General features: G+C 44.3%; 1 protein-coding gene across 6 annotated transcripts in view; it reads right to left on the bottom strand.

Moving 5' to 3' along the window:
- CHERP (calcium homeostasis endoplasmic reticulum protein) overlaps positions 1–26,455 on the bottom strand; it is a 127,201-nt gene that overhangs the window by 48,025 nt on the left and 52,721 nt on the right. For all 6 annotated transcript variants that reach the window (XM_078670592.1, XM_078670595.1, XM_078670593.1 and 3 more), the window contains exons 4-8: positions 10,600–10,737; positions 8,649–8,800; positions 4,282–4,393; positions 4,082–4,171; positions 1,373–1,844 (exon numbers count right to left, since the gene is read on the bottom strand). In XM_078670592.1, coding sequence (XP_078526718.1) covers positions 1,373–1,844; positions 4,082–4,171; positions 4,282–4,393; positions 8,649–8,800; positions 10,600–10,737 — 964 coding nt within the window. The remainder of the gene's footprint in view (positions 1–1,372; positions 1,845–4,081; positions 4,172–4,281; positions 4,394–8,648; positions 8,801–10,599; positions 10,738–26,455) is intronic.

Genomic DNA, 26,455 nt, shown 5'->3' with positions numbered 1-26,455 from the left:
CTACTTTGTTCCTACCAGCTAGGCAGAGGGATTACAAAAATATATTTGTAGTTTGTTCTCTGGCCCAGAAGATGCTTGGCACTCGTGTATTTCTTACTTTATCATAAATGTAAGTGTTCTTTTACCTGCTGCCAATATTACGATTCAAAAAGGGGGGTGGTGATGGACAGAGTATCTGAATTAAGCAGAACACTCCTACCCAGTCAACAGATCAGGGCTTGATACATCACCGTTTTTTAGCTCACTGCACCATCCCAGTTCAGAACCTGGTTATATGCAAATTAGTCCGTCCCTGGCCCAGTGCATCATGGGAACAGGGCAGACCAAACTACCAAGCCAATTCTTCACTGGAAAGGAAACAAGCTTCCGGGGACCGGTTTCTGGCATTACAGCCGTCTTCGGCCCGGCTTGCTTGAATCCTGTTGGTGCAGTGAGCAAGGGACTCACATCTGAGCATACCCTTCCACACTTGTGGTGGCCAAAACGATTCAAAAAGTGTGGAAGGGTATGCTCAGACATGAGTCCCTTGCTCACTGCACCATCAGGATTCAAGCAAGCCGGGCCGAAGACGGCTGTAATGCCAGAAACCGGTCCCCGGAAGCTTGTTTCCTTTCCAGTGAAGAATTGGCTTGGTAGTTTGGTCTGCCCTGTTCCCATGATGCACTTGGCCAGGGACGGACTAATTTGCATATAGCCAGGTTCTGAACTGGGATGGTGCAGTGAGCTAAAAAACGGTGATGGATCAAGCCCTGATCTGTTGACTGGGTAGGAGTGTTCTGATTAACTCAGATACTCTGTCCATCACCACCCCCCTTTTTGAAATATTTTGGCCAATATTACATCAAACTTCTCTAAAAGATAACAGTTATCAACTGTGTTACACCATATTCTGGGTTTCGGGGAGCAAGCGTTTATTTTTCTAATCCTTGCTACCCTGAGAATCGAGAGGTAATAGGGAGCACTTGTAAACTTCAAGTGGAGTGTAGTCATACTGTGGCAATGGGACACCAGTGACGAATGACCTTACTCATCAGGAGGAAGGCCTGGTATCCTTCAACTGTCCAATAATTGCAAGAAAAGACCTGCACTGGAGGAGAAAGTAAGGAGCCATCAGATGCTCATGTATGCAATCTTCGCTGATGACAGTAATCGTCTGGCTGCTATTAGAGTGGGTGTAAATGTGCCATATTGGGAGACTGCGCTCAGTTGGTTACTCCAATCAGACCTTATTGGGTAAGCCACAGAAATGTCCTTGCGTTTTATTAGGGGGAAAGGTCTTCCCTAATATCTGCCAAAGTGAACCATGAAATCCCTAGAAGGACAAAAAGGGGAAAATACATAAAGAACTCTGAAAGAAGCCCCAAACTTGTACCTGGTGGTGGTGCCTGAACCACAGGGGGCGGTATCGGAATGGTCGACGGCGGTGGGGATTCTCGCTCATGCATTGGTAATTGCTGCTGCATTTGGAGCTGCTGCTGCATCTGAAGCTGCTGTTGCTGCTGAAGCTGGAGCTGTTGCTGAAGCTGTTGCTGCTGCTGAAGCTGTTGCTGCTGCTGAAGCTGTTGCTGCTGCTGAAGCTGTTGCTGCTGCTGAAGCTGTTGCTGCTGCTGCAGCTGGGCCTGCTGCAGCTGGGCCTGCTGTTGCTGCTCAAGCTGCTGTTGTTGCAGCAGCTGTTGCTGCTCTAGTTGCTGCTGCTGAAGCTGCTGCTGTTGCTGCTGTTGAAGCTGCTGCTGCTTCAAACTGTTCACATACTCTTCGTGTTGGGTTTTCAAACTTTCGATCTGCTGCTGGAAGGCCAGTTTGACTGGCTGGACTACTGCGTCGTGCTCAGCAACCAAAGCCGCCTACAAAGACAGTGTCGAACTATTAGTGAAGTAAGGAAAAATAGCCAAAGAACTGTTAATGCAAAAGAAAGAATTTTGCTCCATGCCTCCAAGGTGGTATGGCTCTAGTCTGATAAACGTTCCTGTCCTTCCCGAACCCAACTTAAATGCCAAGAATATAATTTCCACCAATCTACAAGACCAAATGGCAACAGAAGAGGACCAACAGTTAATCCCCAAAGTACACCATAGCCTGTTTAGACCACTCCAATTGTATGCATGCTGGTTCTAAAGTTGAAAGTGCAGCATAGCGGTTGTATTCTTCAGTGGGTCGAGTTCAATAGGATTCAGTGAAAGAACACTCAACAGATAATGCTTAAACACTGCTGAACCCATCAAAGCAATCAAGGATGTGTCAATACAGATAAAAGATTTAAGTTTACCAACTTTCTGTGATGACGAGTCTACTGCAGCTTACAGATGTGATACATTCCCTTAGTTTAGACATTATCAAATTGCATACTGGGTATCAAACTCTGTAATTAGGAAACATTGCAAGGTAATGGACTCCTTTTGAAGAGTAGCTGCAGAAAAATTACGACGACATCTGGAGCCAAACGTATACAAAAACATATTTTGCATAATCAAAAGGCATTGAAATAGAAAACTACTCGGAAAAGGAAACATTGATTCCAAGTTGAGATTTCAGAATAGCACAGGAGCATTAATTGGACACATGACAGAAGGTTTGCAGTAAAAAAACTACTTCGATTTCTTCTGAAATGCCCCCAAAAAATCCTGGGTTCTGGGATTGATCATGAAGCAATAGACATCTCTATCACCTTCACCTTCCTTAGCAAGTTATTTTGAAAGAATGTTTAGAAAATGTGCTCATAGCTTCCACCTCTATTTCAATCAGTTATTCCCCCCATATAGTGCAGTTAAACAGTTAACAGTTATAGGAGAGGCTGTGTACACACTCATCTGTGGGGATAATGAACATGTGTTCATATTTAGAAGGAATCAGATAATGAATGGTGGCAAGTGTGAAAATAATTGAGGCCATCTGAACCGCTCCCTTGATCAAGACCAGACCCCTGCACACCACCCGCCCCCAATCAGGGCCACACAGGCGAAAGGGGTAAGGATCAATTGGTTTATGGTCAAGGACTCTTTGAAGAAAGTTGAAAATTTGAAGGAGTAAAAAAAGGTAAGTGGAGGAAAGACAAGTAGAATTGGCACAGAAAGGGGGAGGGATGACCAACAATGGAGATTTGGAGGGGATCTAGAGGCTGAGGTTGAAGCTCTGTGGGACCCGGGAGATACCCCGACATACCAAACTCAAAATGTCAGAAATCTTACAAACATTCTAAAGGTGGAGTGCAATCTGGACTGAATGATCCACTGACAGAGGGCAGAGGGCTTGGGGCGAAGAAGCTGTTACAACAGTTAACACCTTGGGGGGGATGGAATGGGATTTATGGGGGAGGGTAGATGGTGCTGTGGTAAAAGTTACAGGCCAACCTACGTCCTGTTTCTTATTCAGGATGTAGAGCAGTAGTCTAAAAGACTTGGCTGGACACAGAAGAACCTTGTCAAAGCGTTAATTAATTCATGGATTTTCAACCTGGCAGTTTTCTTATTTCCATGTGCCCTATTCCAAGGGGACGAAAACTGTATAATCAATTCTGCTAGATGGAAAAAAGATGGTGAGATACGACTGGGAGAGGATATTCTAGAAAGAGAGGACTGTAATTGTGGGCAGGATATTCAAGGTCCTGTCTGGGGTCAGCATTCTGGTAACTATAAGGTGATGGTGAAGAGTCTGCACTTTGGGCCACAAATGTGGACTCTGCTGTGTTGTAGCATTGTATCTACATTTGCCAAGACTCTCAGGTGCTCTTGGTAGAATGAACTACGGAGTTGAAATGAAACTGGGAAGTTGGGCAAAAACTCAGATTATCACAGGTTGGGGTAATGAATTAAGGGGGATGAGGCAAGGAGTTTCTTAACTCACGAGATTTCCACACCATCGTAGGGCATTAGGCTATTGACAAGGGCTTGTGCGGAGATAACCGGTGAATTTTGGTTTGAAGGTGTCATAATTCGTTATCTGTCTACTAAATAACTATGTTCAACTACTTTGGACTGCTAAAAAGTCACAACTGAGGTTTTTTATGAAGATGGTCAACGAACAAAGACCCTTTTCCCCTCTCCTGACAAGTCTTGAGCATCCACAGCACATTATTACAACATACCTGGTATTGACCCAAGCCCAATGCAGGACTTTGCAATTGCTGAATAATGGACTCATCAAAATAGCCATTTTTCTCCCAGAGCTGAAGCAGCTATTTGCAAACAAAGAAAACAGAAAATTACTCTGAGAGGTAATATTTAACTGAACAAATGACTGAGGGATAGGGAAAGCATATTTTGAAAAGCAAGAAGGGGTTTTTACCCGTGCAATTTTCTGTTGCTTGTCTTCCTCTACAGCCAGGAAACTTGTGCAATAAATTGGGACAACCACCTTCTGGAGAGCAGCGAGAAGTTCCCGTGCCTGCTTCCTCTGGCTTTGAGGTGGAAAAGAAATGGGAAAAAAGCAGAAGTTTGTGCGGAGCATTGCTGAGAAGACGATTACAAACTACACTCCGGTAGTAACGGATTCCCCATCACTCCTCCTCACTCTACCTTAACACTCCAGTATTAAGCACACGCTCCAATATTCAACCATATACAGAAAGGAGTAATATTTTATTGCAATATTTTAACTCCTAAGTTAGTCAGAGAATTCCCTCCCTCTAACGAGTCTGTTAAGAAAAGAATCAGACACTTTCTGCGACAGGGCTGAATAGGACTCATGCACTGAGTCGTCAGTGTTGAATAGCCTCATGATTCAAAGAACTTTTAACAATCTTGGAGGACTTGGTGACTTTAAACAAGAATCCATCTATTCATATGGATCTTCTAAAAAGAAATTCCCTCTAAACTAATAGAGGGTAATTTAATTCTGCCTTCAAAGCAATCAGCTGGACACTTCTTGCCACCCAGACCAGAAAGATGCAGAATCAATCATTTCCAGCTACACATAAAAATGATTCTTTTAAAACAAAATAAAAACTCTATGCCAATTTCAGGAATGGGGCCACAAAATATTTGCATGGGTATTAATTTAGAACATCTCATTATATATGTTGAAATGTGTACAAGGACAGGAAGTCCTCAAAAGTTACATCCATTAAATTGTCTAAAATAATTTCCAGTGTTGGAGTAATTGACATCAACACTTACACTTGATTGGCTTTGTAAAAAAAAAAAAAAAGTTAATGGAAGAGAAATCACCAAAGCTTTCTCTTCTTCACCCCTGGCCATGAGTTCAGTAAAATAATAATAATAATAATAATAATACTAAGTGTCACCAGCTACGATCTCCAGGACTTAAAATTAAACCTGGGGCTCTTCAAAAGGGCCCTGCATTGTCCCACCACGTTGGTCTGCTCTTTCATGAAGTCCACTTAGAAAATACCCACTGGAAGTCACAGGTAGCCAGCATTGATATACAAACCATGTTGCACCACTTTCAGAAAAGAAAAAAAAAACAATTTCTACTAGAGATAAGTCTTTTGTGTCTTTTTGTGACTGACTTGAAAACAATAAGTATGTTGTTCATCGCAAAATAGTCTGAACGTCAAGAGCTAAGTGATGTGGCACAGTATGCAGTGAGCTTGTCAATTAAGTCTCAGTTTGACAGAATCATGGCTTCGGACAGGTGTTAAAAGAGGGGTCTGACCTCTTAGTGCAAAATGACTTTTTATTACTTCAGGACACTTCCTCGGTAGAGCCTCCTAATAAGATGGCTTTCTTACAATAGGTATATGAGAAATCAGGAAAAATAGACAGCCATCCGGAGGAATGGTAATTTTTGCTTCGACTAAAAGAAAAGTAAGAAGTTGTAAATTCAATCTGATTGAATGCCCTTGGATTTTAGATGGCTCATTCTCCCTCTCTTCTAAGAATCCAATTGTAGTTATTTTAAGTAAAAATCAAATCCTTCAGTGATTGAATCCTCTATGATGGAACGATAGTTTTAACATTCTTTCCGCCCCAATTCCCTGCGAGCGCTAAACTAACATTTGCTTTAGAGTGAACCCACCTGCTAACCCCGAATAGTTAAAATGGTCACAGTCCTTGATAAAACACAAGGGCCCATTGATTAGGTTTTTGGTCCCAGTTTTTATTACCAACTATTTAATGAGAAGATTCCTCTCCCAATTATTCTAGGTGATGTTGAAGATTCCAAAAATCAGTCTCTCTCGTAAGTAGATGTAATTAAAGTCACATCACACATCTCGGTTTCCCTAAAACTGGGGGCAGTATGCAAAAGTGCACAGGTTTGGATACTGCCTGAATAACAAAAATGGGCCAAAAGCAACTGCCAAAAACGAAAAAGTAAATTGAGGAAACTGCAAACCACAGCAAACTTAAGAATAGTATGGTTATACATATGCAAGGTAAATAGGCATTTGATAAGGGAGATAAAGCAACAAGTTTATAGATCTAATTGGCAGCCAATACATGAGATAGAGAGGATTTAGGGAAATCTGGGTTTTAGTTAGAAGAGGCTCATTATAATCAACTAATCTGCTCCCTTGCGGTGTACTGCTCATTTAATACGTTTTCAAGGCTTGTGGGGCGATACTCGCAATTTACTACTCTTATTTAAAGGTGCATAAATAAGTGACTGATTAACCTTAAATTCAATTACAGCATCAAATCATTCAATTATTTTGATTAGTGCCGCAGAACAAGATAATCTCCCTGCAGTTATTCTGAAAATGAAAAGTCAAAGGACTGGTTCAAAAACGACTCCCAGTTTTTCGTTGGGTATGCAAAACAGGAAATATTCCCTTTTAAAGGCAGGTAAACTATTAAAATGCCCTTGACCAATGGTGTTTAAACTAAAATTTCATGCAGATCTTAGAAGGAGATACAAACGTCTTATAGATGTTGTGCCAAACAAATTTTAAGCTAAATACATTATTCCAGCAGGTCACCATCGGAGGGGTTTAAGAATGGATCCCTTTATTTCCAGGCAGAATTTGAAACATTCACCTTAGCACATATCATTGGGGAAACACAAGCAATGTTTTGAAATTACATCGAGGAAACCTGAAAAGTTTATTTATATAAATACATTGGAGAACAGCGAATGAGGGATGAGATACAGAAAGTAAGACTTGGGGTAAACTCTTTATTTTCCATTGCAGGCATGACATCCAATTTGGAACTAAGAGAGGGACAATGTTTGGGTTCTTTAACTGCAAGGTGTTTTTAAAACTTATCTTTGTAAAGTATGAAACTGACTCATCCAGCAGGAATGACTATAGCAGAATTGCATTTATCTGTACCCCTATTTACACAGAAATTCTAGCATTTTGAACTTTGCAATCTTTACAAAGTTTGTGCAGAATGCACAGCTTTGAATAGAGATAAAGCTTCACATCCATGCAGAATAAATGGAAACAAAATTTGCTCTACGCTTTGATCTGCACACTTTATATCCCTTCTAAAAAGCCCATTTCATGAATAACGTATTTGACCCTGAGCCATCATCTACCATCTGCCCCTCAAATAGGGTGCTATGCTCAGAAGGATACATTTTGAACTGTGTGTACTATTAAGACATCTCCTACCTTTGTGTAATCAATATTTATGTTGAGCTATCAAGTGTGCAGCTGATCTACATTTTGTAAATAGGTTACCTCGAAAGCCAATAGCAGATAGAGAATGCACAGATGGGTAACAAATCTGTGCTGCCGTATTAGGTTATACAGGGCCACAGGGAATACAAATACTAGGATCATATGTTCAAGGACTGCATCACCTCAGTCCCGGAAGTACATTGATCCTCCAAGAAAGAACAACAAAAACACCCTTTTAATTAAATTCTTGAAAACCAGTTCAGATGAGCTTTCGATGACCCAAAATGGAATATGTGCCCAGCGCGTGACAGCTGCTGAATACTAGAACGGTACTATCGCACCTCCAGTGCAGACTGGGTTAATACGGTTCTACAAATACACAATCCCACAGTACATCATAAACCCTGAGGCTCACCATCTCAAGTCCCCCTTCTGGATACATAAACCGAAGGCAGTACTGTTTATCACTTCATACATTAGTGTCGATATAAAGCTGACAATGTTATACAATGCTGCAATTGGATGCTTACAATACTTCTTAGGACACAAGCACATTGTATATAGAAAACAATGCACAATAAAGTATGTGTAACAATCTCACAGCAATTGCCTCTGACCGGGAGTCTGACCTGATGTCACCCCAAAGTCTCCCTCCAGGGACGCCAGTCCATAGTAAGGTCTCCATCACCCCATTCTTTGATAAACAAGGGGACAGCGTCTACCATTATATGTCACCTTTTTAGCCGCCATGTAGAGGTCCAACCCCCTCTGTCATTCTTGTATGGAGGTTATCTCCGATTCCACCCCACTCACCCCGCCAATACTTGAGATATGTGACATGCCAGCTGGATTCTCCCATGAAGCAATGTCAGAGAGTTAATCATTGAAACGTGTATGGCTGACATCAAATCTCAATTTAGTCGAAACAACCAACTAACACACAAAATACCAGGCAAAGTGTATGTGAGGAAACAAATTACAGCTATGACCGCAGATCAGTAAAAATAGACAAATCATTTTTCAGCATTAAGAATAAACATTAATACTTTTGGCACACTGGCATATGATCAGCTGTAAAACAAGGTTGCAAGTATCCCTAACATGCACATCCCAGATAAAGTCTTACCAGTGATGCAAGACATCATTGATCAGATAAATTAAATGCAGCCGAAGTTCAAAATGTGCGCCTTCTGCGGTTATCCGGGTGCGCAGGTGCCATGCCAACACCTCGCAGTGTTGAGGGGACTTGGCATTGGTAAACATCCAGTTTTTACCAGCCTGGAGCAAAAAGCAATCACCACTTTAGAATTAGAGGCATAGATTTTGTTTTCCACAATAGAAAATATTTCACAAGTTGTTACTGTTTACACAGGCAAAAAAGGCGAGCATAGATACACCTCAACTCTGACTTCACATAAAAGTAAGTATTTTTTTTAATTCATCCATGAATGGTGATAGAGAATGTAACGTGTGCACTGACAGACACATACTAAACACAATCTAACAACAAAAACTTGACAACTGCACACTCCAACACTGCATATCTCACTTTTAATGTACTGCCTCTGTAGGGCACCAGAATGTGCTCTCTGAGTCAGGAGGTGGGAGAGAAGAGGCGGTGAAGCATTAGCAGGCACGGAATGAATACATTTCTAGGAAAGGTTGAAAGAAGCCAAGGAGTTACGAGCTGTATCTGAAGATATTGCGTTTACATAAAACCGGCTAAAGTCGGATGACATCAAACCAGTTTGGAGCACGAGACGTTTTACCCTTGATAGGGGTATGATTACAAGGACTCATCTAGGACTGTTTAATGGTCTTTATGTTTTGGATAATTACATCTGTATTTATTTTTCGCCAGCAGAAACATTTAGGTTTTTATTCGTATGCTTCACATTCGTATGCTTCAAGTGATTGATATAACTTTCACTTTGTCTGTTGAGCTAGTTTTTTAAGTTTCATTAGGTTGCCTTTTATTTATTTTTTCAACTACATTTGCGGTCAATAGGCTAGTGTACGGTTTTGAAAAACCAATCAAAACGTGATTGAAAATAAAATCAATGAGTTGATAGTTGTAATTCAATACAATAGGTATCACCAAATTGCTGCGGGTGCGGAGATGTGTATGAAGTGACATGGTTTGAACATAAAATCTACATTGCAGTCTTGGCACAACCCTTTTCTGGCATCCATAGTGATATGCGGATGGAAAAGATTGGAATGGCTGCTCAGAAAGGGATGACAGTGCAAATAAAGTCCAGAATAAATTTTTGTAGTCAATAAAATAAAGCAGATTCCACACTACTTCACATTTACCAAGACTACTCAGACACAAAAAGGTGGAAAACAGATTCAGACTTAGTGAAATGGAAGAATTTCTTAAGTAAGAGTATCCAACATAGTCCGGGAGGACTGGCACCATGCCAGAGTTTCCAGAGTACACATGAAAATAGTATTTGCAATTGATTAACCAAAATGAAATAAATGCCATATTCAGTCAGTATACTGAAAATGTGGCTTTGACCTATTCTTCCAGAACCATACACAATGTCCAGTCTGACGAAAACAAATGACTGTTTCTCGATTTACTTTTTGAGGATTTATTTTATAAAATGATCTAGTTTACTAGGGCAATTTCAGTCATGTGACAAGGTTTAACGTACACTACAGATCATTTTATACTGCAGGCTCCAGCCAGCTGGAAACTCTTCACTTCCTACATGGTGTCAACTTTTTGAACACTTAAAAGCACAACTAGAGACCCAACCCAAGAGAGAACTTTCTACAATGCATAAAATGCCCAGAATTATTAACAAATTAAAGTATAAAAATGAAAGTCAAAAACGAGATGGGACAAGTGGTGACCAGAGGAAAAATCGAAGTACCACTGGCAGTTCGTTTTTTTTGTGGTACGTCAGCATCACCGGCAAGTGTGCAGTGTTATACAATCACAAATTTAAACAAGTGCAAGACGCACTGAACTTGAAAACTTAGCACAAATCATATGTACACCAAAACAAGTATGGCAAAGAAGGCAAATCTTTTCATTTTTCGGCCTGGTTACTGATGTCACTTACAGAGATGGCATCTTTCGTGCACGTGTCGATGATGGGCTGCAGTAAATTATCAAACTCTGTAGTCTCCAGCTGGGTGTCTGCCAGATTTTTTTGCATCTGCTGCTCCATGGCACGAGTGACTGCTGCTGTAATCTCCTCCTATGGGGAGAAAAAAAAAGAAAAGAAATCACAAAACGTTAACCAAATTCCTCACTAAAAACTGCAAAGCATGCCTGATCCATTATGTAATTTTGAGCTATGTTCAGAAATTCACAACTGGCATGACTTCATGCCTAAAGTTATTGATTGTAACAGAACTAGTAGGAATTGTCCAAGGGTGTTCGTCAGGAGTGGCAAAGTGGGCAAATAAGAGACTGACTGCAATGCAGCCACATGTGGCTGCCAGTGGAAGCATTCCGCCCAACACCATTTCTTATTTTAACAAGATAACTCAATTGCAAAGCGTGCACCCAGACATGGGCCCATGCTTACTGGGCCAGAGGCTTGACAGTGCAGCTCAAAAAGGTGACAGCTGTCAGGGGTGGCTCCATTTCCTATTCAGTGGGTAAATGGGCTGGTATTTTGGCCCATTATGTTCACACAGGAACAGGGCCAACACTGACCTGCATATGAATGGTCCCAGGCTAGGATGGCGCTGTGGGCAAAAAAACACAACTGACTTTAATGTGGCCTGAAAAATGTGTTAAGGCCTAGACTTCTGAAAGGATACACCTATGATTCTTTATTGCTTAAATGTCATTATAGAATCTGTCTGCATCTTAAGAGCATGTTAACACGTGAAGGGCACATTGTTTTTTAAAAACTTTATCCCAGTAACATAGGAGTTAACTAAGTTCCGTTTATTCTTTAACGAGAGGCCACAGAGCACTACAGAAACCTGTTCTCTTGGTTAGTATGAGTGTTTGTAGTAGTACATCATTGTGGACAGACTGCATCAAGAAGACCAAGGGAGTGCTCAGTTTATCTCAGTCTTGTCACTTGTTTTAAAGTTTATCATCTATACACCACATGAGGCTTACACAAGTAATATACTCTCCAAATGTGTGTTACAAAGCATTTCTAACAGAAATTTTAAAAGAGAACAAAGGCAAATATCACTCAACCCATGGAAATGAAAAACAAGCTGCCAGAAGTAAAGATATCGCCCTATAAATCTGCTCTTGATAAAATGCAGAGGGTATACATGGTGGTCTTGATTCTTACAACAGATTGTATAGTCCCTGAGGTAAAGAGCGGATGCATTTAGCGTATGTCAGTTTCATAACAATTATCAATATCTCTATCAATGAATGATAAACTATAACTTGGACAGAATTCCAACTCCAGGTCAACTAACAATTTAAAAATACTCTTTTTGGCATACTACCCCAACAGGGTGTAATTTCTCAAACCTAGCCCCTAATGGCCGAACAGAGAATAGCGCCTAAAGACATATGTCAACAAAGCACCCTAGAAAAACAGCCTCACTCATAACGCAACCTCCAAACAAAATGTTACACTGCATAGCTACTGTAAAATTGGTTTTATTACAGTTTGTGAATTTTTATTAAAATAACAAAAAGCTGACTAAGATTAGGCAAATCCTAGATAGCCAAAAGCATAAGGAGGCCACCTTTTTAAGCAGGAAACACCAAGACAACCATGCTGAAGATCATTATGTGCAAGGAGAAACCATAGGACAACACGCATTGGCAGAGAAAATAGGTCTCAACTATGTGAGATCTATTGGCTTCGTCAATGCTTGTAGCTATGTTACACAACAGACCGAGCTACTGTGCAACATGGCTTGAAGTCAAGAAAATAAAGCGGTATGGCATGGCCAGCGTTGACTGAGCCATATCGGTTTTTTTTAAAGCCATGTTGCACTGCACCCGGCGCTGCTGTGTAATATGTTAAATAAAAGAGCGGGACAGCAACACAAAGGAGGCACGGGGAATGAGGGAGGAAGCACCAGATGGGGACAGCATCACGGAGAAGGGATGGGCGGGAGGGGAAAGAAGAAATAGTACCTCAATTACAAAGTGAGCAGCTCTGGGCACCAATCAAGTTAAATCAAACGATGCTTCATTCATGCTCCACCGAAAGGAACAGAAGTGATGCTTGGACTGTGCTGACCAATTAGAAGACAACAAGAAAGAGTGAGACTGAAGTCAAACAGTGGCAACAAACGGGCAGGCTCCAGTCGATTATGATAAATAACGGTCTTACAAGCGAGAGCGAGAGCGCTGTCACAGACTTGACCCGAAAAAGGAAGTGAAAAATACATGGGAAAAGGGGTTACTGTCTCTGAGCACACCATTAGTTCAGAAGAACAAGATGGTGAAAAAATGGGTACATTATCTCAAGCTATAGCAGATGATAATCAGGAAGGGAATGACTATTACAGAGAGGATTTTTTTTCCCCAGAGAAGATCACTGAGGAAAGGAATGGAGGTTTGGGGGTGCGGGGGTGAGATCCATATTTCCAGGACTAACGAGAGAAGGGTTGAAACCAAGAAAGGTTTGGTAATGGACATACATTTAATAAAAACATTAAAACTTGAGGAAATATGGGGGTGTGGCTTGCAGCCACGGAAGATGGCCGCTTACTGAACGCGCTGCGCTAGCAGTCGGCATGTAAGCCCAATAATCCGACATCATCCGTACCATGGCAGAGCCCAGAGGACACCGGAATGTAGTGGCGACTGTAAGCAGCGAGTGGCAGCCGTGCGAAAGCTCCATATGCACTGCAGCAGCTAGTGAAAGTCGGCGACTGGCGTGGAACAAGATGGCACCCGCTTTTGCCCTGTAGGCAACCCCCTCCGATACCCCCCTGGTGCTTAGTGCTGTCTTGTGGAGGCGTAGAGGATTGGTCTTGGTGGCGCTGTGAGTGATGCACACAGAGTGCGTGAGACAGCGACGCCATCAGCAGGAGTCCGTAAAGCACGAACACCGAGAGGCTTGCAAAGCTGCCATGAGCCATTGCAGCAGCGGCTGAGAGACCCGACCGATCCTGAAGGAGTGTGTGGCGGGCCCGGTAACTGCGAGGGAGTCCATCATCCGGATAGCTGCAGACCCTGATTGGAGCAGTGAGCTTTCTGGTCACCACAACGAGAGCGGGTCGAAGTGAGCCCCCTCCCCCACCGGCCACGCGAGAGTTTCTGCATTGATGCCATTGGGGGGGCAGACCATATCCTCAGGCCCCGCAGCGGAGGCCCTGAAGCCTGGCGTGCACACTCCCAGTGACGGGTAGGAGAGGTGAGTGATCGGCTGGGTGCGGGACAGAGATCTTGAGAGACTGCAAGCGGGGGTCCATTGAGCCTGCTAAACGAGAGCACGGGAACCAGCAGGCCCACCTACCTTCACTCCTGGGCAGTACTTTGGTGACGGTGCAGCGTGACCCCCTTGACGATATCCCTCCCAATACTTGGACCTCTTCCCTAGGTTGAGGTGCGGTAACGCTGGGCTACAGTAGGAGGCGCCGCGTGGAGGCCCGCGCTGTGCCATAGAGCCTCCAAGACCTTGTCTGGGCAGGGGCCTTGTTGCTTCTGGGAAGGCTTCACGGCGAAGCACCCGACTGAGCGCAGGCGGACACGATCCCCCCCCTCCCGGCTTTTGGGGTGCTGCCGGTAGTGGCTCTGACATTCCGACATGGGCCGCAACAGAGCGGACCCTGGCCAGACTAATCATATAGACAAATACACCGTCGCAATGGACCGTGACAATGGGGCGACGGGTGGGGGCCCACAGGAAGACCCCACAGGAAGACCCAGAGGACGGCGGCCCGAACCCTACCTAAAGGATATAATGATGGCAATCAGGGATTTCAGGTGGACTCTTGAGCCTAAATTGGACTCTGTACAGAGGAGGTGAACCTCCTGCGAGCAGACTTCAGGAAGATGTCTGAGAAGGTCTCCGAGGCTGAGACTGGCATTGGGAACCTGCAATCCAAAATTAAACGACTGCAAGAGCAAATGGCCACCCTCACGAAAAATCAAGAAGATATCTATGCCCGGCTGGAAGACCAGGAAGGGAGAGCCCGGCGCAACAACATCTGCGTACTAGGGGCCTAGAGGGGATGGAAGGGCCGTCTATGGACTGGTTCATATTAGACCCGGTGCTCAACCACCTGAAGCCCAAACACTATCAAACTTCTCCGTCGAACGGGCACATAGGGCACTGGGGGGAAAACCATGGCCTGGGGCACCACCTCGCACAATCATCGCCCGCATCCTGAACTTAAGAGATATTGATGCAATCCTGCAGGCTGCACGAATGCATGGCGATATTCGCCTGGATAATGCAACCATCCGCTTATTCCCTGACTTTACGCTCCGGGTCCAGCGTCAGCGGAACTCCTTCGATGGAGTAAAGAGGGCCCTTAGATACCAGGGAGTGAAATATTTGATGCTCTTTCCTGCCGGGCTTAAAATCCTTGATGGTTGGAAAGCATACTTCTTCGACACGCTGGAGGAAGCTCCAGCGACTGGCTGGAGGGTTGGTGCACTGTTGGTCGCAGAGGTGGACAGCTGCGCCCTGATGTGCGTCAACAAGACGAAGAGATTGAGTCAGATGACGGGCGGTCATCCGGGGACCAGAGGCAAGACCAGCAGACAGATAAGTGACTGAGGCGGTCCAGACCTAGCTGAGCTCACCAGTTATTCCCCAGTGCACACTTCCTAGGGGGTTTTAAACTTGGGGAGGGGGACAGGAGAGTCCACTGCCTCGGGGTGGGGTGGGTGAACAGGTGACTCTCCAGTTGTTTCTGACATTGTACGACCTGCGTGTTTCTATTGATGTCTCCGCGCAGACGGGGATTTGGGAAGTCGGGGAGGCCGGATGCTGGGGGTGTCAATCTGAGCTCTGCAGTGTGGGCATGAAATGTTCGTTAAAAGATATGTACCTCTTCACGCTGGCTGCAAGTTCACAGCGCCTCTCAAATGTTTTTGCTAGAACCTTAGGTGCGACAGGCACTCCGAAGGTTTGGTGGATGGTAGGAGGTTGGGGACTCACCTAGCAGGGCTGCAGGGAGGGGGGAGTTGGGGTGTTTTTGGTTTCTCTCGTTCAGGGGGAGGGGAAGTTTGCTCAAGACTGATATTTTTCAGCTTTTGGGGTTCGATCCTGGGGACACAGCAGTAAAGAGGGAATATGTGAAAGTATTGGGACCTCTCAGAGACGATGGGTGATCCAGCTAGTATGCAGGTATGGACTGGAATGTGAATGGGCAGGGAAATAAAATAAAACGCGCACTTGTCTTACAGCACCTCAAGAGGCACTTCCCAGATGTAGTCCTGATCCAAGAATCACACTTGAGGGGGAATAGGTGTAAGGCCCTAGACCGCTTTGGCTATAAAATGATAGCCCACTTAGGGTTTACATCCAGGGCACGGGGTGGGAATTCTAGTACGCAACACCTTGCCCCTGGTTATCTCAGGCACGTGGGCAGCGCCAGGTAAGTGGGATGGGCACTCCTTGAGATTCTGCTCCTGTCATATAGCCCCTGGCCTACACTAAATCAGCCTTCCGAAGTTGAGCTCCTTCTTAACTGACCTCCCCTCTGGTGTTCTCCTCATTGGTGAGGATACACATGCGGTTATGAATCCGGACCTGGATCATTGCCATTCCCAAACGGGAGGGCAGGGAGAACGCGGCCTAGTAGACTTCGTCACAACTCTGGGCCTGTGCGACCTCTGGCGGGCACATAACCCATCCCTCAGGCAATACATGTTTTACTTGGCACGCCTTGGGTCAGTTTCCAGGACAGAACACTTTCTCACCCGTAATGACCAAATGGGAGACTTCACAAATACCAAGCATATGGCACAGGGGATTTCAGATCACTACCCAGTTTGCATCACCCTTAGAGGCCCGGCTGTAAACAGGGTGGTGTTCCCGCAGATAGATCCTTGGTACCACCGCGATCCGGCACTTGGAGAGAAGCTTCGAGAGGGCTCAAAGCTCTATTTCAAAGAAAATCGGGGTTCCGTGGACTCCCAAATTTGACTGTGGGGCCTACAAGACGGTCCTACGGGGCCTGGCTCAGGTGTTGATTGGTGCACAGAAGAAAAGAGGAGTCCCTACAGATCCGACGGTTGGAGCAAGAGATAGAGCAGCTAGAGAAGGATGATGCACTCTCCACATCTGAGGACTTGCGCCACATACTGATACTGAAGCAAAGAGATCTTAGGGCGCTGGCTGAGGGCGAGGCGTGGGCCTATGCACTGGCTACACAGCATCGGATCTATGATGTGGGAGACAAGGCATTGTCCAACGGGGAAAACCTCATCTCAGTACCCAGAGTCAAAAAAGCCAAAACCGGTGGCCGTCGTTTTTCAGTCCACACGGCCAAACACTGGAACTGCTTACCACGTAGTCTGAGGACAGAATCAAACCATCTCCAGTTCAGGAAATCCTTAAAGACCCTCCTTTTCCCGCAACCATAAACCCCAGTCAGGCGGCTGAAGCCCCAGGAGAAACAGGCCAGCGCTGGGATGCTCATCGAGTTACTACGCGCTTTATAAAACCATTAAATAATAATAATAATAATAATTGAAGATACTGGCGTAGCTGGAACGCCGTGATAGAGATCACTTGTGAGTATCTGTAGTGAGGGACGCATCTGGGACTCTCCACTCGACAAGCATGGCCATAGCGGAGGCCTTTGCGGCCTATTTCGAACAGGTATACTCCCCAGTATGCACTCGGACTGAAACGGATTGTGAGAAATTTTTACGGGACGTCGCGCTACCCGCGTTGTCCACAGAGGCGCGTGACAGGCTAGAAGCGGATCTCACGAAGAGGAGCTTGGTAATGCTCAGAGCTCCCGCCAGTCAGGCAAAGCATCCGTGCCTAATGGGCTCTCTATCGAGATTTATAAAAGGTAGGCCGTGATCGTAAAAGCCCCCCTTCTTCAAATGTCGACCAAAGTACTCGAGACCGGGAGGCTCCCTCCGGATCAGAGAGAAGCCACGATAGTGGTGATTCACAAAGCGGGAAAGTCACCCGATCAGTGCAACTCATACCGCCCGATATCGATAATGTGGAAGCCATGGTCCTGGCTTACAGATTGGTGTCCGTCATAGCGGAGTTGGTACACGTCGACCAGTCCGGTTTTATGCCTCGGAGAAGCAGCCGTCATAATTTGCGGCGTCTCTACGGGGTGCTTTATATGACCGAAGAGGTTGGGAGCTCTCAAACGGCATTGATGGCGCTGGAAGCCTCCATGGCCTTTGACAGCATCGAATAGCCCTACTTGTTCATGGTCCTTCAGAGGCTAGATTTCAGACCGATCTTTTGCAGCTGGGTAAGACTTTCATACCAACTACCCACGGCCCAAGTGCAGTTAACGGGGATATATCCAGGTCTTTTCCCCTGCGACGAGGCACCAGGCATGGCTGTCCCCCTCCTCTTCGCACTCGCCCTGGACTCATTGGGCCACTGGATCAGGAGGGACCCTACGATTTGGGGCATTGCGATACCTTGGGGGTGTGAGGAGCGTATCACCCTCTACGCAGATGACAGCGTCCTGTACCTGGCGAGACCATACTACTCTATAGCTCAAGTGATGCACATCTTTGAACTGTTTGGCAGCTACTCCGGCTATACTATTAATTGGTCGAAGTCTGATTTTTCCCCAGTGGCCCCCCCTCCCCCTCGGACTCCATCTAGGTGCTCGGCCCCAGTAGTCAGAGGGGTTTAAGTAGTTGGGGGTTTATGTCATGCGAGACAAGTAGGTGTTCCTGGACAGGAATCTCAAGCCCCAGCTGAGTCGTCTGGGAGCAGATGTGAGTCACTGGCGTACCCTCCCACTTTCACTCATGGGTAGGGCGGCTTTGTTCAAAATGCTTATTCTAACCAGACTCTTCTACTTTCTACAGAACACACCATATCCTGACACCCACCCCCCCCAGGCACTTTCAAACGGATAGCGCAGGAGGTGCGAACTCTGTCATGGGAGGGCCCCCGAGAATAGCATTGCATAAGCTTCAAAGGGGAGTGTACGATGGAGGTCTGGCGATCCCAGATGTCAGGTTATACTATTGGGCCTCGCAGCTCCAGGTGATTAATGACTGGATTTATACAGACAGTAGTGAACCAGCCTAGAGGGTAGATAGGATGGTTATGCCTGGGGGAAATTGTGAGCCTCTCCTTTATGCCCGGAAGATGCAGGCGGGGTGGCCTGACCACACCAGGGTGGTACTAGAGTGCTGGAAAGGAGGCTAATAAACTCCTCGGTGGGGGGGGGCGGTAAACTGACCAGGAAAACCCCACTGTGGTTGGGTGACCAATTGCGAGAGGTGACTGGCTTGGCGGGTTTCAAGGGGTGGAGGCTGATAGGGATTGAATACTTAAGCGATGTCTGGAAATGGGATTCCCCCACTCATTCAAGTACCTCCAAAAAGAATGTGACTTACACCAGTCCCAGAGGTACCAGTATATCTGATTTTTGCATGCCCTACGAGTGTATATACAGCATGGTAAGTCTGTTCCGGAGTATTCTTCGATGGAGGATAGGCTGTTGCTTTACCCCATCGCGGAGAAACCCACATCCACAATCTATCGCAAGTTAATAAACAATACACCTGACCCTTTAATCACTCTCAGAGCAGCTTGGACCATCGAACTTGGTAGCCTGGATGATGAGGACTGGCGGGATGCGGTTTAGAGTCCTAGAGAGATTGCAAACTGCTCCAGTTTCAGACAGATGCAGCTAAAAATCCTACACAGTACCCACTATCCCCGCACACACCTATACAAATGGGTCTGGATCCAGTCAGCGCTATGCGTGAGAGGGTGCCAGCAGGAGGGCACCTTCTTTCATATTTTGTGGGAGTGCCCCGAGATCATTCCCTTCTGGGTGAATGTTACAGCAATCATGTCCAGTGTTGTGGGGCAGGCAGTTCTGATGGATCCGAAGTGGCTCTTATTGATGGTCAAGGGTGACACTGCATGGTCTAGGTATGTGGAAATATGGTTGGTCGGGGATGCAGGAGTGGCAAAACGCAACATAGCTAGGTCCTGGGGGGCACAGTTACCCCCGCAATTGGAGGACTGGAAGCAAGTCCTTGACTGGTGCCAAAGGGCGGAAGAAACCGTGTACAATAGTAGGGGGTATGCTAAAAAATGGAAGAAAGTGTGGGCGCTCTGGCGGAAGTACAGAGATTCCGGGACACTCATGGAGGGGGGAGGGTGATGGAAATTGCTACTTGTCATAGTTGTTCCCTTATGATTATCTTTCTGCTGTTTTTTGCATTATCTCCAAATGTAGGGCACCACTTCTGGAACCGTGGGTTTCAGCTGCTGCAGAGGAGAAAAAGCAGCTGACTCAGTCACTGGTTCCGTGTCCTGAAGACACCGCAGAGGGCACCTCAGCATCTCGCGCCGCAACTCTTGTCTCACCGACGACGACCTTGCCACAAAGCCACTGCTTGCACCATGACCTGTGGGCAAAACACTCTGCACCGTCTCGCTTCTCCTCTCCGCCCTGGACTCACAGACACCGTCGCTGCTCTTTAACTGGCTCCGAAGCCTGCACCGCACTGAGCACTGCCACACAGCCCTGGTCTCACCGATGCCGCTGGACAACCGTCACCGAGCCGCTGCCTGCACTGCAACCTGAGGACACCGCACGAATGTGCATCGCAACCTCCGCATCAGGCGCAACGAAAAAGGTACTGTTTACGAGTCTGCCGACCCCACCGCTGACCCGCTCTGACACGGTCAGCAGGAACTGTTGGATCCTCTTGTTTTCAGTATCGCGGTAGCAACGGAGAGAGCTACAGACTTCAAGGAACTGTATTTTTAAAGTATTCTTGCAAAGTGCATATTTTTAAGTACTGTATGTTGAATTTTTGTTTTGGATATATAGAAATATTGGTTAGTTTTCTAAACTGCTGTGGTGTCCTTTTGTAATATTTTCACTGTATTATTGTTGATTATGTGCAAATGCTTTACACATTACCTCCGAGATAAGCCTGACTGCTCGTGCCAAGTTACCAAGGGGGTGAGCAGGGCTTATTTTAGGAGTTCAACTCCCTTACCCTGACGAGGAAGAAGGGTCCCTACTTGAACAATGGTGCAAACAATTGACAACTAGAGACCCCCATTTTTAACAACTCCCATACGGGAAATCCAAATGAAGTATCACAAGAGACCAGGATTTATATATAGAAATGATCTTGATGTGGCCATATATGTATATATTCAAACACCTTCATGGGGAAATGTAAGTCCCAAATATTATGATTAGGGCCCCCGGTTTTATGGTATTTTTTTATTTTCATTTCAGTCTATATCCATATTTATTTTTGCTCATTTGTTTCTGCATTTATCCATTTTTGTTTTCCCTATAAATGAACTTGCAATTGTCATTTTTCTAAATGTATTTAACTGATAAATGGATGCTCAAATTTAATTTCCAAAAGGTTTCAGCAGAATGCAGTGAAATAGCGTTATCTGAAAAACACTTGCATTGGACAATAGCATGAATAACTGCAGATCTGCACTCAATTATGCTTAATTTAGACATCTATTGTCTTTTTTAACCCCCCCATGCCTCTCAATCTGTACGCCTACTGAACTGGCACGCATGAATTAAAAATATTTACAAATAAATACAGCCAGGAAAACAAATAGTTTTCCGCCTGTATTTACCTGTAAAAATCAGCCCTAATTATATTTGTTTATTTTTTGTGTTGCAATTTTTTATTAGCATTTCAGAATCATTAAACAAAAACAAGAAAACTCAAATTTTCCCCATATATTCCCGTAAGAACTCTGAGATCTGGAGACCATGAACTTCTATGTGTCCCCAGATTCTGGAAATCACGACAAGGTGGTAGAGCTCTGTCAGTGGCCGGCCCGAAACTCTGGAACGAACTCCCCCTGGAAATCAGAGCTTGCAGGGATCATCTTCCTTTCAGAAAAAAACTAAAAACTTTTCTATTCAACTATTAATACTTGCAGTATGATGTTTACACATGACAGGGCTATTTGCTTTCTGACGTTTGCCAATGGCGCGGAGATACTCCCTAGGGAGTCGATTCCCAGCGCGGTATAAGCTTGCAAATAAATAAATAAATAAATACAAGTAATAAGGGTAAGGATCATATGATATAAATTAAAAATTAAATCCATATATAGAACAATATTTAATATTATGCTATCTAGGACAATAAATATATATAACAATATATAAAGGAAAGATTGAAAAGGCATATACAATCAAGTGTTAAAAACTAAATGATAACAAATACAAACATGTTAAGAAAGTAGAAAAGGATTCCATATCTGTGAAAATAACTCTAGTTGATCTTGAATATTATATATAATCCTTTCCTGCGAAGCACTTTGAATCATAGCAGATAACCAGGACTCTTGAGATGGTGGAGTGGAAGATTTCCATTGTCTTAATATACAGATTTTAGCAGTTGCAAGCGCGGTATGTAGGAAACGAGATTGTGGTTTAGAAAGAGTGGAAACATTTCTGAAATTGTAGTGTAGTTCCTATTATCCCAATAGGCTCTGCGCATTGGAATAATACCTCCAATAGTATAGACCTAGACCAGACGTTAACTAGGTCTTCTACTGTCGATATTAGACTTAAAGTTTTGGGTTTGCCAGCTAGCTCAGAGTTCACTAGAAACTTTCTCGAATAGACAAGGAGGAATTGAACCTCCCTGGATAGACAAGAAGGGATTTAGTTTCTGACAACCATAGAACATGACAACTTTGCTCTCCCCTAATCAAGAGTGTATCTCTAGAGTCGTGTGAAAACAAAAGACAACTTATTTTACTCAGTCAGTACGTGCATTCTTAGTTTCACCAGATTGTAGAGAAAAGGAAGAGACGGGCGTGTTCAATAAAAGATGTTATTTATTGATCAGTCTCTTTTCTCGTACAAGAGAAATGAATCAATATTATTGCAATACTTATGGTTAAGTAAAGTGCATACAATAAAAGCAGAAGTATAAAATAATACTGTAAAAACATTTATATGGTTTCTAAGCCATATAGTGGTTTAAAATGGATAAAATAGATACATACATATAAACATTTGACTAATCGTACTCAACTGGTGCTTCTAACCACGCCTACCCCAGTGTACCTGACCTAAGCCTAATACGTGGGCGGGGATAGAAAGTAGCAGTCTAAGTTAAGTTTGTTTTGCCAAGTGACTGATTCAAGAATTCTCTGCAAGGGGTTATTCAGTTCCGTACCTGAGGTCTAGGATGGTTGAGGGATAGTATCTCTCGTCTGAGGTCTCGATATTCCAAGCTGCCTGCAAGGGCTGCTCGGAAGCGCCGGAGCTGGATTTCTCGGCAGGAGAAAGCAGCGTCTCGTTCTCAGCGCGTCAGGAAGGCGGGGCAGCGCCGGGGGCTTCGCTCTCTGCTGGGCTTCGGCAAGTCTCGCTGCTCCGATCTCGTCACCACCGCGTGTGTTTGCTTAAGGCAATATCGGTAATATTTATACCTGTAAGGTGCCGAGATTGACGTAAGGATGGACATAGATACGTCAATAAGGATGTCATACGAGCTGGTCGTTAGCGCATTCTTTTACTGAAGTTCTCGGTGAAATCAAAACAATGGCCGCAGGGTTTTTCCCAGGTTGTCATAGGTTTGATTTGTTTTGAGAACTCCGTATGCCTTATCAGGGGCTGGAGGAATATTGCTTGCCTAATTAGATGGCAAGCGTTATGACCTAATCAGATAACGCGCTCCTGTGCCGTGGTCTGGCGTAATCAGATAACGGTTTCTGCATCATGGGATGGCTGCTAGTTAACTCGTTAACCAGAATAGGGTCAGGAATAGGCGGATCGATACAGAACCTATAGGAATACATCACACCCACTCCACGCTAACTATGGCCATATTTACGAATCTAGGCATAGTAAAACATACTGTAGAGTATCGTGTATACCTTACCACCCCAAAATACACATAATGCATTTTGAAATTAAGTAACATACGGGGAAAAAATAGTCACATGTACTATATGCATTTAAGAAGTAGACTAATGCTAAATTAATCACGCATGTATACATTATTAGTAATCGAATATGAGAATTACACATGAAATGGCTCTTAATACAGAAGAAAAGTTCGAGACCACTTCATCACAGTTCAAAAAATATTTATAAACATACCAGCGGGCAGCTAATGTCTATGAAGTTTCTAAAAATAGAAATTAGTTCTCTAAGAATAGTTCTTACTTTAAGCAGAAGAAAAGTGTCCCGTAAAAAAAAATATTTTGAGGCTGCTAAAAAAATTGCTGTCCGTGGACTGGAGGAAAAGTCGATCTTGCTACTTTATTATTAAAGTTGAAGGCCAAATTCAAGGTGTCGGGAACGCCGTGTGCTAGCTTGTTCAAGAGTCATTATTTCTGCTCTGGTGAGAACATCATATCGTTGAGACTGCTGAAAAAGCTGTCAACAGCTTCCTGTGAGAGTTCCACTAACTCGGAAAAAGATGTAACCATGCATTCATGTGCATGATTGTCTCCATTGACGTTTTGATTAGTATTGCTGACAGAAGGTTGTACCTGATCGATGCTGCTTTCATCTTGATCTTCACTACCCCTTAATCGTAGTGGTGAAGTTTCCACGAATGCCGTCATCAGGATTGGCAGCCGTTGAGGGCAGCACAATGCATGAGCCTTTACCGGACCCAACAATGTTTCTGCATCCATTGGCGCATCCGATTGTAGCGTCAGACAGGTGTCCAACACGCATTCTTCTCCGAACAGCATGCACCTTAATACAGGTAAAACACATCTTTGCCATATCGGCCGAAATGAAAGAAACCAAGTCATGTTCAGGTCTCTAAGCCGGGTTAGTCCCAGGATTTTTGATATCCGGTCCCAGTATCCAATGGCTCGGATTGTTTCTTCCCTTGTCGCAGGTGTTTTGTCTGTGACATGGTTTGCCATAACGAAATATAAGGACTAAGAATAGGATTCCTGCAATTAGTCCCAGAATGAGGGGAACTCCTCCAAAAATCGAATGGACGAAGTCTGGAAAAATACCCAGTATGGCTTTGAATGGTGTTAATGCCATCGAAAATACTGTCTTAAATACATTTGAGACTCCACTGGTATCAGAAATATTTAAGATTTCATTCAGGATTTCTGCGAAATGTATGGGGGAATTAGTTGATAACAATGAGTGAATCTCTGCAGTCGTCCTTGCGACTAGGAGATCATACGTTTCTTTTGATGACGTGAGCCTGGTCGGCGTCTGAAGAAGCACTGTTTTCATTCTGCTTAAAGTATCAACTCGAATAGAAGTAATTTTCAAGTGAGGCCATGCCCTTGCCTCCCTGTCTGGAAAGGAGCTGGGGAACAATAAGCGTCCACAGCACATGACCTTCGCAGTCGTACTAACGAGATAAGGAACCCCGGGCAGTAGACTACAACATCTGCGATCCACAATTAGAATGTAACTCCCGTTATAGAGTCTTTTAAAGAATGGTTCTATCTCTGTTGCAGGTGTGCCTAGCTGGTGACATGAAAGGTTATTTGAGTTCCCTTCACAGGCTCCATGCAAACTAATTCCATTACACAGAAGTGTACCGCTTAGTGACATCGCACAATTATTGCCACTAAGAAACACTTTCTGTCCTTTATTACTGACACATGCATGTGAATAGGGCAAGTTCCATGTTGTCTTAACCCCTTCGACGCTCATGACGAGCTGGGCTCGTCATGTGGTAGCCTCCTCGCACGCTCATGACGAGCCCAGCTCGTCATGTAAAGTGCGTTTTTAAAAATCTCAGCGTGCGAGCGGAATTCCGCCCGCACGCATGCGGTTAATGTACCCTTTTCCCAATTTTTCGTACATGCCAGCCTGTATATATTTTTGGCAGTATTGAAACCTGAAAGTTGATATCGGAATATTAATTATCCCATGTATTATCCATTCAATGACAGGTCGTTCTGACATTGTCAATGGTAATCTCTCGAGTTTCTCAATGCTCAGGATTGTATAATCAGCACCCTTCTGTGCCATACTGATCTGTTTATCAGTAAGGTTAAAGATAGTGAATAGTGACGTTGTGTTGATTAAACGCCAAGGCACATAGCCTGAACGCAGGTTTTGTAACGTCCAGCCAAGCTGCACAATAGAACGCAATTGAGACTGACCGTGTTGTAACAGTAAGTCTTGCGATATTATGTCGATTGCTGAAGACACAATGCTGTCCAATGAAAAGATTCTGGAGGACAGAGTCATTAACCCATTGTCCACTACAGAAAGCGATTTTTCCAAATTAATACGGTCAATTTCCCGTATACTTTCTGCTGTCTCAATTTGAGTTATCTTCCAGGCCTCGTTGTAAGCTGCATATATAGAGGCTGCTATGAACCGTTTTTGACGCTGTTTGCGCGGTCCCATAATGAAATCACGCAAGTCAGCACCATCAGTAAGTAAAGTTAGGTGTTGCTTAATTTCTGTCAGTGTGGAAGTTTTTAGCCAATGAAGGCAGAGTTTGCCCACACTGTAGGTGGTGATTATCCCTGGGTGTTGTCTTTGGGAATATCTAGGGTCTGGCCTGGTCAATTTGAACCCCTGTGTTTTGTTCAGGAATCTGTCTTGACAGTTATTAGTATCTGTTGGCCAGATCAACCATTGTTTCCAATCAAGATTTGTTCTGTTTTGGTTTAATACATAGTTTACGTCTATTTCTTCATCTGCAGAGTTATTGCTGTTCATTGTTGGTTTTGGAATAGACGGTTTATTTAAGTCTTTGATTTTGGCTAATCCAAGACAGGTAGTTTGTTGAATAGTTTCATTCAAGAATATAATTTGTTCTGGGATCATGCAGGCTCTAAACAATGATTCTATACCTTGTACTTGCCATTCTTTTGTACCCCAAACACTTTT

Source organism: Lissotriton helveticus, chromosome 12 (genome assembly GCF_964261635.1).
Source record: "Lissotriton helveticus chromosome 12, aLisHel1.1, whole genome shotgun sequence".
In the NCBI taxonomy this organism is placed as follows: Eukaryota; Metazoa; Chordata; class Amphibia; order Caudata; family Salamandridae; genus Lissotriton; species Lissotriton helveticus.
Note: the sequence above shows the minus strand (reverse complement) of the source record. Positions and strands in the feature narration are given on the sequence as shown.